This window comes from Peromyscus eremicus, chromosome 16_21, assembly GCF_949786415.1.
Source record: "Peromyscus eremicus chromosome 16_21, PerEre_H2_v1, whole genome shotgun sequence".
Taxonomy (NCBI): Eukaryota; Metazoa; Chordata; class Mammalia; order Rodentia; family Cricetidae; genus Peromyscus; species Peromyscus eremicus.
Genome location: NC_081432.1, coordinates 36,577,901 through 36,593,020, shown reverse-complemented (window position 1 = coordinate 36,593,020; position 15,120 = coordinate 36,577,901). Strand labels below are relative to the sequence as shown.

The window sequence follows — 15,120 nt, the reverse complement described above, 5'->3', positions numbered from 1 at the left end:
AGACTGGAATACAGCACCTAATTATACACTGTTAGCTCCAAGATCAGATAATCCAACAGGCCCAAGGCTGAGCTTGTTATGTAGATACACTGTTGTACTATAAACAGTAAGCTTGGGCCTCAATCCCCCACCTCTGCCATTTCTCCAAACATGAGGTATGAAATGTCCTTGAAACTTAAATTAGGAAAGAAGGAACTCACTCCTATTATTTCCTGCAGACCAAGAATGTCATCATAATCAGTAAACAAAAATTTTATTACAACAAGGTAACAGAGGATATTCCATGAACTTCAAGACTAAGGCTATACTTTTGCCTGCAATGCAGCCTTAAGGAGCATTTAATATGTAAAGCCATCAATTTCTCTCATTCTGCTTCCACTGTAAGAACTCTAAAATGCTACCCAAAGTATAGTTCAAAGCATACGGCACCAAGACTCCGGCTTGATCCTAGGATGAAGAAAGCTAGAGAGATTCCTTCTGCATTATCAGCAACAAAAACCAGAAAAAAAAAAAAAAAAAAACCTTAACTTTTCTTTAACCTGTCACACAAAATATATGGATGACAAACATGCTCAAATAGAGATGGAATGTGAACACTGCTCACCACAACAGAGAATAGGAAGACAACAGGGCTACATAAAATAGAGCAAAAAGAACTCATCCAAACGCTCACACATTGTTAAAGGCTGAATGTGGGCTCAAGGGGAGTACAACACCCCTGCAAGTATAAACCAAAGAGGAATTCACACCTGACCCTGAATAGAAGAATGAACTCAGGTCTGGTAAATTTCCCACAACACAATTCTAAATAACCCACTAGCTATTTAAATAGTCACACAGTAATACAAATATTCTAAATTGATTTGAAATGAAAATACAACATATTAAAATGTACAAGCAGCAGTTAAAACAATAATTAGAAGGAAATTTATAACATTACACACTTATTTTGAAATATAGGTCTCAAACCAATAATTTTTATTTCTGCTTTGAGAAATGGCATAAATGAAATCCAATGTAAGTAAAAAGAATAAAGCTAGGTGAAATCTGATGAACTAGAAAGCAGAAAACAGTCACTAAAATCGATAAAATGAAAGCTAGTCCTTCAGAGCTACAAAACTGATGTTAAAAACTATACAGAATGTGTGAAGAGAGAGGAGCATACTTGAGAAACTAAAATATGCATGGCATCATCATGTTTTAGTTCTATACTACACACCATACATACATCTATACATTGCACACTATGGAAGGGCTACAGGAATATAGGACTCCTCAGAGAGAGATGGTAAAGTAGTATCTGTCTCTGTGTAGTCTCTGTGTAGAGGGAGAAACATCTGGTTAACAAAAAATAAGATTATTCCATACCAACAGAGATTAGGAAACCAGTAAATGGCCACAGGAGGAGAAGATCTTTCAAAAGAGGAGCATAGAACACATCAGGGAAAGAAATGGGGGAAAGAATAATGGAGCAGCAAGGATTAAATGGAGTGGGGGTAGCAGGGTAGAGGAGGAGAAATAGGGAGGGAGAACTAACACTAAAAGTCTTTTGAACAAGTCATATGGAAACCCACTAGTGTAGAGGCTTCTTAAAATACATACACATATGCATATAGAGTTTAAATGAAGTTAACACTATAATGGGGACAGCATCCTAACTAGACACCACATGCCTGCAAAGTAAAAACCCCAGCACCAGGAATGGGCTACCTCTTTTTGAGTTATTGACCAACAGGGTTCCATAAACCCCCAAACATTCAAGCTATTACCAATGCTCTTAGTTATTATCCAGAGCTTGATGGTAAGACCCTGTTGCTAAAGATACCCCATTCTTGAGTCATAGAACATGGGAAAATCTAGCTTGTACTCACCTGGAAGCTGCATCCCTACTGGCTAGCTTTCACAGTGTTGGAAGGTGCTATGCATGCTACCAGAGAAGAAAAGTAACCATTAATGTCATCCAGCTGTGAACCCTGCAAGCTACAATAACGACAGGTGTGACAAGATATGCTCACTGGTGCATCAGTGCATGAATGTTACAGGAATAACCAACTACTTTATGCTTGGATCTAAGGCCTGTTCCATGAGAAGAACCCATGCCTGGTAATGTTAATGGGGCCAAGAATTTGCGGCTAGACAGGTCATAGGCCCTGGAAGAGAACCTACTACTATTCTGCTAAATAGACACAGTATTAACCTAAGTTGCAATGACTCATTAATATATCAACAGGCCAGTGCATCTCTCAACCCTCTTCAGAAAAGTGTTTACTTGCAGTAGATGGCAATTAACAGAGACCTTTACCTGGTTAACCTTCAGACAGTAAGACTGGGGAGTGCTCAGCCCTAAAGGGGTCATCCAAATCCCAAGGCTCAGGGACCTTCTAGGAAGAGGGGATGGGAAGATTTTAAGAGACAGAGAGAGTAGATAATTTCAAGGAAACGGTTTCCTGGACATAACAGGGCAGTTGCAAATATGAACTCAAGAGATTTTAACAGCAAACATAAGACCTATGTAAGCTTGAGCCAGACAAAATCTCAAGATGGAGAGGAGAGGAGATGGGCACAAAATCCTACCATGAGCTGAGGTATTTATATTACTATTGGCAATTTATATTGGCTGGGGGAGGAAGAGTCTGGCAGGTCAACCATTCTCTAAGTCCTCACTCCTAAGAACAGTTGGGCAAAATAAACTGGATTGAAAACTTAAAAAAACAAACAACTATGCAAAGTTGGGTGGGTAGGGAGGTGAGGGTGGATCTAGGAGGAGTTGTGTGGGGTGGGCGAGTGTAATAACATAAATTGTATGAAATTCTTAAAGAATTAATAAAAGTATTATTTTAAAAAGTAGACTGTTCCAAAGAGGGAAAGAAAGGGCAGTCTTGAAATCCACAAAAGGAATGACAAGACAGGTGGAAGTGCAGAGAAATGGAAGGGTTACCATGGAGAAGAAGCGAGCCACAGTTAACATGGCTGCAGCTCTCTTGCTGGGGACAGGGACAGAAGCCTCACCTGAAAGGTACACTAGGAGGCCTTGGTGAAAAAGGACTGCCAGTCCTACCACAAGACAAGAGCACAGCTTTCACAAGTCTCAAATCTATGGGTCTTCCTGAGAGGGTGACTTCTCTAACAAGATGGGTCAGCAGTAAAGCAGAGTTCTCCTGGGTCAGAAGGCCCAGCAGCTATCTAAAGAGGCAACCTACTGTTTAACCCAAAGTGTCCCTGGAGGCCTGAATAGCTAGAATTCATCATGAGAGAGAGACAGCCACTAGAGACTGAGAAGTGCAGGCAACATGATTGTCAGGGCAGTGGGTGGACAGAACTCTAGAGTCACCTATCCCACACAAGGTTCACCGCTGCAGAGTCCAACCAGGACACTATCCAATGTTCACAGCCACACTCTCCATCTGGGCAGTAAATGAAGTATGATGAAATAAGTACTGTTGCTGCTTCCCCTAACACACTCAGGAGACACCTCCCACCACAGCTGGACCATTAGCCAGAGCAGGAACTGGGGATGGGGTGGGGCTCAGGAGAATGGGAGCCTTAAGAGCCAGTAATGGCTAACAGAGGCCCCTGGCATGCAAAGAAGAGGAGCTACTACAGTGAAGACAGCCCTGGAGGCCCTGGACGCCCTGGACACTTGCACAGTGCAGGCTAAGGAGCAGCACAGGACACAGGAAAGACAAGAGTCCTCAAGTTCAACTGACCTGCATATACCTGCCAGCCTCCAAGTTTCAAGGACCCAGAAAGAAACGACACATTAGCAGTTTCCTCCACTTTCTACTCAGAGTTTCTTTTTTCTATACCATTAACAGCATTTTTACCTTATCATATAAAAAACTCTTAGGTTTTAATCTTTTACTTCCCTTCATACATTTAATTTTGTTTATATTTTCCCTTTTCTGTGTTTGCTCTGGTTTCCCCTTTTTTCCATCTGCCTATATTTTTTGGTAGTATTTTTTGGCTTAATTTGTTCTTTAAAGAGCTTTTACATTTTATTTTTTTGTTACTTTCCTTTTATTTACCTAAGTTTGGTGATATTTATGATGTATGTGCATATGTATGCATTTGTAGATGTGGAGCATGTATGTCAATGCGTGTATGAGTATCAGTATAACACAGAGGCACAGGAAACATGACTCCTTGCCTCCTACCTTAAGACAGGGTTTCTTTGTTGATTTCCCAATGCATATTCCAGGCTAGCTGGCCTATGAGCTTCCAGGGATTCTTCTGTCTCTAACTCCCATCTCCCTGCAGGAGTGCTAGAATCAGACAAACTATGTGACCAGTTTTTATCTGGGTTCTGGGGATATGAACTCCGGTCCTGACATGCAAGTGCTTTACCCACTAAGTCATCTCTCCAGTCTATTTTTTCTCTACTTATTCTAATTTCTTGCTCTTTTCTCTTCCTTTCATAACATGTTTCTACACTCCTCTTCTTTCACCTTTCGTTTATCTAATTTTGCTTCAATTTCCTCCTTCCCTGCCTCTTCCTTTACCTTATGCATTTATTATTTTCACATTTATCCTAAATAATTAAAAAAAAATTTGAAGACTTAGAATGTATGAATGTTTGGCCTGTATGTCTGTCTGTGCACCACCAGTGTGCCTGATGCCCAATGAGGTCAGAAGAGGGCGTCAGAGCCTCTGGAACTGGAGTTATAGATGGTTGTGAGCTGTCATGTGGGTGCTGGGAACTGAACCCAGGTCCTCTGCAAGAGCAAAGAGTGCTGTAAACCACTGAGCCTCTATCCAGCCCAACCCTAATGAATTTTTAACTTCAAAGTCAATTCCCCATTAGTTTTGACAAGTTTTATTTCATGGTAAATAGTGATATATACAGGTGGGCTTTGCTTTATTTTAGGTCTATTTCTTTAACTTGCATGATTTAGTGTTACAGCTGCTACAATAGCTTGCCTTTTCCTTTATAAGTGGTACTGGAGACTGAACTCTCAGGCGCAGGGAGCTCAATAAAATGATAACCAAATAAAATAGGAAAAGGCAGCAAGGCAAACAGATGCACAAATTGCAACACAGAGGCATAAGAACCACACACACAAAAAAATAAAGAAACACAACTCCTCCAAACAAGACAATCCCTTAACAGTCAGAATCAGATACTAAAGTAGCTAAAACAGGGCTGGAGAGATGGCTCAGCGGTTAAGAGCACTGGCTGTTCTTCCAGAGGTCCTCAGTTCAATTGCCCGCAACCACATGGTGACTCCCAACCATCTGTAATGAGATCTGGCGCCCTCTTCTGGCATGCAGACAGAACACTGTATACATAATAAATAAATCTTTAAGAAAAAAAAATATCTTAAAAGCAAAACACCCCAGAGGATCAATCATAGAATGGAGTAAGGAAATTAATCCTAGACCGAGAGAGAAAAAAACAGCAACAGAAAAGAGAAAATTAGCAAAGGGAAGTGAAAATCAGCAAGGAAACTGAGATTTAGAAAATCAAATACAGTCATTGGAAAAGGAAAAAAAAAATCAATCAAATAAAAAACACAGGGTAATGTCAGGGTGGAACACAAGGTTGAGGAAATATCACATTCAAACATCCCTAAACAATAAACAAGCTTGACTGCAATGACCAAGAACTCTAAAATATGATTAAGAGACTAAACCTAAGAATCACCGGGGTAAAGAACTGGAGATAGAGAAAGAACCTACTGAATAAAATTACAGCAGAAAATTTCCTAAGTCTAGAGAAAGAGGTGGACAACCAAATTCAAGAGACACTTGAAAGTCTAAGTGGACACAACCAGGAAAGAAGTGCTTCATACCATATAGTCAAGATGGCAAAAACATAAAGCAGAGAAGATACAGTAGAGCTGTACAGGGAAAACCCAACATGATTACAAAGTGAAATTCATCAGAAACAGTATCAGATCTTGCTTCAGCAGCTCTATAGTGAGAAAAGCACAGGACAAACCCTTCAAACCTGACTACGTTTAACAGAGCTCTCTCTTAAAATTGATGAAGAAATTAGGATATTTCAAGACAAGCACAAACTAAGGTAGCTTAGGACTACTAGGCCAGCATCACGCTGGTGGAGTTCTATGCAGAAAGGGAGGAAAGAAAGTCTAAAGTATTGTAACTCCATGAGAGGAACAGATAAACACTAGAGAGCTGGGAAGGACTCCATCATGTCCAGCCTAAGTAAGCCAGGAAACTCTTTTTCGAGACAGGGTTTCTCTATGTAGCTTTGGAGCCTGTCCTGGAACTGGCTCTGTAGACCAGGCTGGCCTCAAACTCAGAGATGGACGCAGAAAAAGATGGAGATGTATATGCTGTCTGTGGGAATGTAAACGGTTGTAGCTATTCTCGAAACCAGGCTAAACTAGCATTTGATACTACTGCCAGGGACATACCTAAGGGAGTCCCAGTTAGCACATCAGAGAAACTAGCACAGCCGTGTTTATTACTTTGTTAGTCATAACAGCCAAGACATAGAACCAGACAGGCTGTCCACCAAGGAGGGAATGGATGAAAAAAATGTGGTACATATACACAATAGAGCTTTATTCAGCTGAAAAGGAAAATGAATTAATGACATTTGCAGGAAAATGGATGTAACTGGAAAGCATCATGGCAAATGAAATAACTCAGATTCAGAAAGACTAGTATCACATCTTTGCTCCTATGTGAATAAATTCTAATAACATATGTATAAAATTGTCATAAAGAAATGATCATGTTCATCCCTCCTCTGTAAGAAAGGGCATTATCTACATCTCCATGCCCATTCATTTAATACCTAGAAGAACTGGAAAGACTCACTCACAGTCTGGCAAATTCAGCAAAGCTCACTTAAGACACCACAGATAACCAGAGCAGTTCTACATCTGATTTCTCCCCTTCCTCTTCCAGTTCTGATCAACAGTGACTGTTTTAAAAACAAAATTTAACATTCCATTCTTTGGTATAAGCTCTGATGCTTTCCTATTTCAGAAAGACAGAAGCCAAGGCCTCACACAATGTGCAGGGCCTCTCACAACCTGAGAACCCCACTCCTCCCGGCTTAGCTTTCCCCCCAGAGTCTCTGCACTACCTGCTCTTTTGGGACTGCCCTTCTGTATTCTCCATCCATTCTAGCCTCTGGTCAAACACTGCCTACTACTTAAAACACCATCGCCCTTAACACTAAACCCCTTACTCCACTGCTTTTCCCTTTCTTAGATCATGCTGTCTTCTAAGGTCTCATAAAATATATGTATTATATTTGCTAAAGTCACCAAACTCCCTTTAGGAGGGTACCATGAGCAGGGATCTCTTGTTTGTTCAGTGATAAATCCTGGCATTATTTGCTACATTAACCAATTTATTACTTCTATATAGCTGGCAAAGTTGGTTTTTAAATTTATGCTTTCTTACATGTTGTAAATGATAAAAGTAGTAAGGGCTTATGATACTTAGGTATACATAGAAAAGATGTGTGAAGAAAAGGTTAATGCTCTCAAAGCTCCTCTGTTCTTACCCTCTCAGGTCATTCTTCACCGGTGTAGCTACCTACAATTTACTCTGGCTCTTGCTAACATACCAAAACCCACAGAGACCTTTGTTTTTCATAAAATGGTACATTCTCTGCTACAATATGATTTTCTTACAGAGGAACATACTATGTATATTGTTTCCTAGCAACAGACACTGGTTTCATTCTCTATCTGAACAACAACCCACACTAGCATATGTGCTATAGCATTGTATGTGCTCAATTCCCAACAACATGCATGGATATTGGAGCTTAACTTAAAATGCAATATTTAGGCTTCTATACCTAATTAAAAATAATCATTAATGCTCACAATAGCCTTCAACCCACTAGATTATTTTAAAGTATAATAAAGTAAGTGGCTTAAAATTTTTGTATTTTATCTATAGACTGAAACATTATTTTTATTAATTGTTTGCCTAAAAATTTAATTGAAATAAAGCTATACAGAACTTGTTCTTTTTCTCTATTTTCTATTTGTTGTTTAATACAGAGATGGTATAGGTAATTAAAAAAAAAAAACTTGAGTTATAAGAAACATTTTTCTTCCAAATAAGATGTGATGGGGGATTCTGAGGGTGTCCATACCGGGAGGGTGTGCTCTCCTGGGTGTAAGAAAGACTTCTCATTTCCCTCAATGGCTTTTACTATAGGTATAAAACTGAGGAGGTGGGGAAATGAGGTCACTTCATCCTGTCTCTCCCCTTCACCCTGAGTCCCTGGAGTCTGTGGCCATGAGAAAAAAGGCAGAAAGCACAAAGGACAAGAGGAAAGAAAAGACCGCACCAATTGTAGCCATCTTCTTCTTCTTTTTTTTTCAAGACAGGGTTTCTCTGTGTAGCTTTGGAGCCTTTCCTGGAACTCACTCTGTAGACCAGGCTGGCCTTGAACTCACAGAGATCCGCCTGCTCCTGCCTCCCAAGTGCTGGGATTAAAGGCATGTGCCACCACGCCCTGGCTTTGTAGCTGCTTTTTTTTTTTTTTTTAAATTCAGATCTGAGAACCGAACCCAGGGCCTTGCACTTGCTAAGCCAGCACTCTACCACTGAGCTAAATCCCCAACCTGTGGCCACCTTCTTAAAGCTGAACCTAAGGCATCCACGGCTAGACTGTGACAGGTGTCATGACAGCCACTGCCTAGCTCCACTTCCTGGAACTGAGTCTGACTGCACGCATCATTTATCTTGTCGAGGAATTTCCAGAAAATCTGTTCTCTTTACATAAAGTTCATCAGCAGAAAAGTCCTCTGGGAGGGAGTCTAGGTCAGAAGTGTCAAACTGGTGGTTAAAAGCTTATGCTGTGTTGTCTTTCTAAATTCAACTCATTTCCAATGTGGGAAAATTGGAGATACATAAAGATTCTTATTTCTGACTTGCCTTGAAAAATCCGCTGCACAAGGCTTCGAACTCCCACACGATGGCCAAGTAAAGCCATGCTGGAGCTGCTCACACTAGATGGACTGTATGCTCCTAACACCCCAGCCCCTGGCCTGTTTACCTAGTCCAGGAATAGCTGCAACTCCTGGTCTAGACTCCATCGCATGAAGTGAAAGAATGAAAGCTGTGCCCTCAGCCCAGGTGAGCTTGAAACACTTAGAAACAGCAAAGAACAGCTTGAATTAGTGAAATGGGTCAAAAATGATTAATTATTCACCATCAAGCCACTGGTTTAGGGTTGTTCTCATTTTTCCTTGCCTTCCAACCTAGCACACCTGCACATTACTGGTACATGAAAGCTCTATTTACACACACACACACACACACACACACACACACACACACACACACAGAGAGAGAGAGAGAGAGAGAGAGAGAGAGAGAGAGAGAGAGAGAGAGAGAACACAGGTGTTATAATGTGTATACCACTCGCTATGGCCAACCAAGTATGAGGCAAATCACTGGGCAGACTCACAGAAGGCTTTTGTAAGTTACTCATAACCAAGGCAAACCCCTTTGAGACCTACCTCTTACTTTATATACAATAGAGTCTCCTTCAGTATTAGAATTTTGTTATTTGTCTTGAGACCACTGATATATTAATAAAAAATGTGAAATATCTTTTAGGTAAAAACAAAGGATAACGCAAGGGAAATTTAAGAAATACTTTAAGAAAAGGGATATTTTCAATGAGTATCAAAAAGAAATTAAGCTTTTATTATCAAAAGCAATATGTTGACATTCAAACCCTTTGTTTTGCAAATACTTTCAAAGATGGGGGTAGAAAAAAACCTAAACCATAGTAATTTTTTTAACCCTAGAAGCTGCTAACAAAAACATACAGTGAAATAGGATTTTAGAAAGGAGAAATTTAAAAAGCTGAATAACTAATAAGAAGTTAACCAGTAGGTTTATATATATCTTATGCTGGGGGAATATTATTTTAAGGTGTGTCACTTTTGCTTATGTTGCATTTGTTTAACTCTGTGAAGCTGTGTTACTGTGCCTGTCTAAAATATCTAATGGTCTAATAAAGAACTGAATGGCCAATATCAAGGCAAAAGAAAGGATAGTCGGGGCTGGCAGGCAGAGAGAATATATAGAAGAAGAAATTTGGGAGGAAAAAGGAGCCAGAGAAGGAGGAGGACTCTAGGGGCCAGCCACCCAGCTACACAACAAACCATAGAGTAAGATTAGGATTTATAGAAGTAAAAGAACAGGAAAAGTCCAGTGGCATAAAGGTAAAAAGGGTAATTTAAGTTAAGAAAATCCAGCTAGAAACAAGCCAAGCTAAGGCTGGGAATTTATAAGTAAGAATAAGTCTCCATGTATGATTTGGGAGCTGGGTGGCAGGCCCCACAAATGAGTAAAAACAAACAAGACTTTGGTGCCCAATGTGGGGCTCAAATTTCCATAGTGCCTGAGAAAGCCTTAATAAATAAATAAATAAATGAATGAATGAATGAATGAATGAATGAATAAATAAATAAATAAATAAATAAAAGGATATAGCTCCTTTAAGAGTTTCTGCCTGCTGGCAAGCCCTTGAGCAGCTAGTACCTTAAGTAGGAACAAGAAAACTAAGTAAAAAAGGCCTGCCATAGTCCAAGCATCAGTATTCCAGAACTCTAGGAAGGTTGAATGCAGTTCCTGGTCAGATAAACCTCCAACCAGCTACAAACTTTAGGCTTGACTTTCATGACCCAAGAAATGGGCAGAGCCAGCCGCCAAAGCCCCAGGCAGAAGTCCATGCCACTTTTAAAGTTTGTTCATGCAGTCAAAAAGGCTAAAAGATATGCAGTAAAAGAGGTCCAGATGGAAAAAAAAAAAAAATCCTCCAAACAGCTTCCAGTATGTTTTACAAGATGCATGGGCTTATTAAAGAAAAAGGGTATGGACAGTCATAGATAGAAATAGTTTAACAATAATGAAGTCTTTAAAGAAAGAAGTAAAATAAAAAAGAAAAAAAGCCATGTAAAGATGGGAAATACACAAGGAGTCTGGATCCTGTATGTTACTGTGTTTTGAATTTTTGATTACTGAGACACAAACAACAGCTGCTGACAGACATGGGATTGTGAACAGGACTGCAAAATTGAACCAATCTAGATACTTTATAAATGCCTTAACTTTAAAAAAGAAGTCAAAAAATATTTGTCAAATGGAAATAAAAAATGCTTTGGAGTTTTGTCCCCACAGGAAATGAGAGGCTGTGGATTCCTTCAGAGTTAATATGGATCAGGTTTGATCATGTGAGACCTCCTGAATCTTGACAGGTGATACTTATCAACAAAGGTTATAGCTCGTCTTCCCAGGACTTGGCCATTATCTCAATGTTTTTCTCTGGGACCCTAAAGATACTTCATCCACAAACAGCAGGAATCAGTTTGGAGAAAATGACGCCTACATTCCCAAGAAGGAGTATGGTAAGTTTTTTGTTATTTGGTGGGTTATAGATGTTTGTTGTAATTTAGGGGAATATAGGAATATAAAATTGTAGGATAAAAAGACAACTATTGATTTCAGATATTTTTTCATTGGCATGGATTTTGGAATATTGATAGAAATTTGAGGTTAATTTGGTTACACTGTATATATATTTCTACTCTTGTTTAAAGGACTTTTGTATATCAATACAAAATTAAGGCAATTTTTTGTTCCAACACACTGTATGTATGTTTCTCTTCCTGTTTGGAGGATTTTTATATATAGATAAAAATTTAAGGTTATTTTTGTTACAACATATTGTATATATGTTTTTATTTTTGTTTGAGGTATTGTGCCTGTGCAGTTCATTTGGAAATGTAAAGTGAAGTTCTAGTTTTTGAAAGCTATTATAAACTATATAGGACAATCAATAAACACAGATTAGTGGTTAGTCATTTATAATAATCAAAATGGTATATAGGTATGCTTTCCAGATCATTCATATATATATGAATGATAGATAGATGGTCTCCAAACTTTTCAAAGACCTACAGAATATGGCATTCAAAATGTTTTGTTAAGATAGGGTTTTTCATGACAATGAGACACATCTGCTCCTGACAGCACCAATTTACTTCAGAGATGATGGTCATTGAAGAAACGCCTTATGGGAGTTTGCTTTCATTGTGGCAAGGTTAGCCACTGGGCAAAGAAACTGCTCTTGCCTTTGACTGCTGACAATGTAATGTGCAGACTGGACATGCAGGACACATAGGAAAGAGACCACTGAACTTTGCCAAAACAAGGTGGGATGGTCCTTCAGGGTTTCTGCTTCACAGAAGAAACTGCCAAACATTCTGCAGGACAAGAGGAAAGTGACTGACAAACTTTGCCAATATAGGCGGGACAATCTTTCAAATTCCCTGCTTCACTGAAAAGTCTGCCAGATACTATGAATCTGTAGGCTGAAGATGGATGTGGTGTGGGATGTCTTTCTGTATGTTGTGAATATGTGTTGCTATGACTGGTTAATAAAAAAAGCTGTTCTGGCCTATGGTGAGTCAGGTTATAGCCAGGCAGGAAATCCAAAAGAGTGACATAGAAAGAAAAGAAAGGCAGAGGCAGAAGAGATGCCAGCCTGCCGCCCAAGGAGCAACATACCAGCAGACTGGTAATGCCACAGCTATGTGGCAAAACAGATTAATAGAAATGGGTTAATTTAAGATGACAGAGCTAGCTAGCAAGAAACTTAAGCTATTGGCCATACAGTTTGTAATTAATATAAGCCTCTGAGAGATTATTTTATAAGTGGCTGCAGGACCTCAGGGCTGGGTGGGACACAGGAAAACTTCTGGCTACATGGATTTCCCCAGTGTTGCAGAAGAACTTTGGGTGACTGTCCAGGCAGCCAGATATCTCTGTCATTTCTAGAGTTTTGGAAGTTGTTTGCAATGCATTTTTTGTTTACTCAAATAATATTCTTCTTCTGAGGTCTTTGATGGAGTTGAAGACTAGATAGTTATAGTTGCAGTTTTTCTTAGTTATGATAGAGTAAATTAGGTATAAAACTTTAGATTCATTAAGATAGCATAGATAATGGAGTATTTTCTTTTAATTTGCCAGACAGTAATGAACTGGAATTCATTACATTGTGAATGTAATTTTTACTTGATAATTGTTCTTACCATGTACAGTCTCATGTTAAAGTTAAAACCTTTTTTTTTTTTTTTTTTTTTTAAGACAAAAAGGGGGGAAATGTAGAATATTGTTTTAAGGTGTGTTACTTTTGTTTATTCTCTGGAACATTTGTGTAATGATGCAAAGATGTATTTGATTAAATAAAATTCACCTGCAGCCAGGAGGCTGATTCAGCAACTAGCTGACAGGAAATGGTAGGGAGGAGCCAGGTGGAGAAGGGTTTTTAAGTAGGGGTGAGAAGTACAAGGTCTTTTGAGAGGACGAGAGCAAGGAGAGGAGGTGAGCTACTTGCTATTCAGCCTCTCAGAAGAGCATAAGTTCCACCTTAACCTTTGAATCTTTAGTTCTTTAAAGGGACAGAGATTTAGTTAAGTTTCTTTCATAGCTTTGAAAGCTATGGGTATTTTCATATGAAAAGAGTTCCCTCAGGCTGCGGCTCTTGTGACCTAACCGCTGGCAGCAGAGTTGCAGTTGCTGATTCGGACACCTATGGCTTAAAAGGCAACAACAATGAAAAAAAGACAACAATCTTATGTGTTAGAAAACATGTTGTTCATTTTCTTAGTCACAGTCTTCAACAATCAAGAAAACCCTGGGAAGATGACATCAGAATCCATTCATTCACTTTCTCTTCATTTTCATGAATTTCCTATTCATTATTTTGGAAGCCTACACATTAAAACTTAATGTATCTCATAATTGAAAAAACAAAACAAACAAACAAACAAAAACTTGCTTCAGTTCCATTTTCTGTGGTTTTGATCAGAAAGGCTTTTCTTTGAATAACAACTTCACATTTCACTATGGGCATTATGAGTAAAAACTTGGAAGATGCACGTGGCACACAGAACTCAATCATGACTGTGACTATGATAATTACAAGGACTGTGGCTGTCTACTGTAAAAGGGACTTTGCAGGTGTAACTCAGGTCAGGTGACCATCCTGGTAGTCCTGACCCAATGTCATGAGTTTACTTCACTAGGAGCAGACACCCACGGGAGCATTAAGCTCAGGGAGGGTCTAGTCAGCAAGGAAATGGGAGTTTCCATTCTGCAACCAAAAATGACTTAATCCACTGATGACTTAAATGAAGATGGAGGTGCATTTCCTCTCAGAACCTCCAGGCAAGGAAGGATTGAGCCCAGGCCATCTTATTTCTTACAACACACTGAGCATCACCTCACTGCACTTACAAACTGTTCCTAAGTGAGCACTAGCTTAAGCCAGCAAGCTTCAGCTAACTTACTGCACAGCAGTGGAACCTTCACACGGTGCTGAGGACCTGTTAAGAAATGGCTATGAGAAGGCTGGATTTTTCAGAGTGCTTAGGGTTCTTCAGAGTGCAGTTACTGTTACTTGCTGAGGAAAAACAATGTACATTTAAGGATAGAGATTATAATTATTATGAAATGGGACAAACTGACATCTAAGAAAGTAGGGAAACACTAGAAACAGATTTTAACTATAGCAAAATAAAGTTGCAGAGCTTCAATTCAAACAAGAGATAATTTTTAGTGTAAAAGCTTACCCTATTTTGAAAAAATGATGCATGGAAATGTGATGTTGTAGCAGATATTGATACTAAAGTAATAGTTTCTTCAGAACTAGGATTATGTAAGTAGACTTTTTCCATTTTTGGCATTCCAACTGGCCTGCAAAAGTAAAAAGAAAACTGTCAGAAATAATTCAAAGATACTTGTAGCTTTTAGGATAATCATTAGTTGTTTAAAAGTCAAACATGAAAATTATTAGGTAAATTCATATGTAAATACAGTAAAAGAGTAAAATAAATTTAGTCACTCAACAAATATCTGAATGTCATTCTGTGTTACACATGGAGGCAGGTGCTAGAATTCAATGAGACAAGTTTCAGCAGAATGGTGAGGAAGCCAGCCTGGGAATGTAGTCTGATCTTTCCTCTATACAACACCATCCTGCCTCTCTGTTAACTGTGAATTCCATCCTCTCCTCAAGTTCCAAGACACAAACAAACTTAGCGGTAGGTTGTATGAAGAGATCTTATGAATTAGTGACTTCTGCTATTCTCAGTTAATAGAGGA

At 39.1% G+C, this 15,120-nt stretch overlaps 1 protein-coding gene across 2 annotated transcripts in view; it reads right to left on the bottom strand.

The window, feature by feature from the left end:
* The window catches only part of Tmem131 (transmembrane protein 131), a 167,584-nt gene that overhangs the window by 57,665 nt on the left and 94,799 nt on the right, over positions 1 to 15,120 (bottom strand). For both annotated transcript variants that reach the window (XM_059244018.1, XM_059244017.1), the window contains exon 5: positions 14,589 to 14,712. In XM_059244018.1, the coding sequence (XP_059100001.1) occupies positions 14,589 to 14,712 (124 nt within the window). The remainder of the gene's footprint in view (positions 1 to 14,588; positions 14,713 to 15,120) is intronic.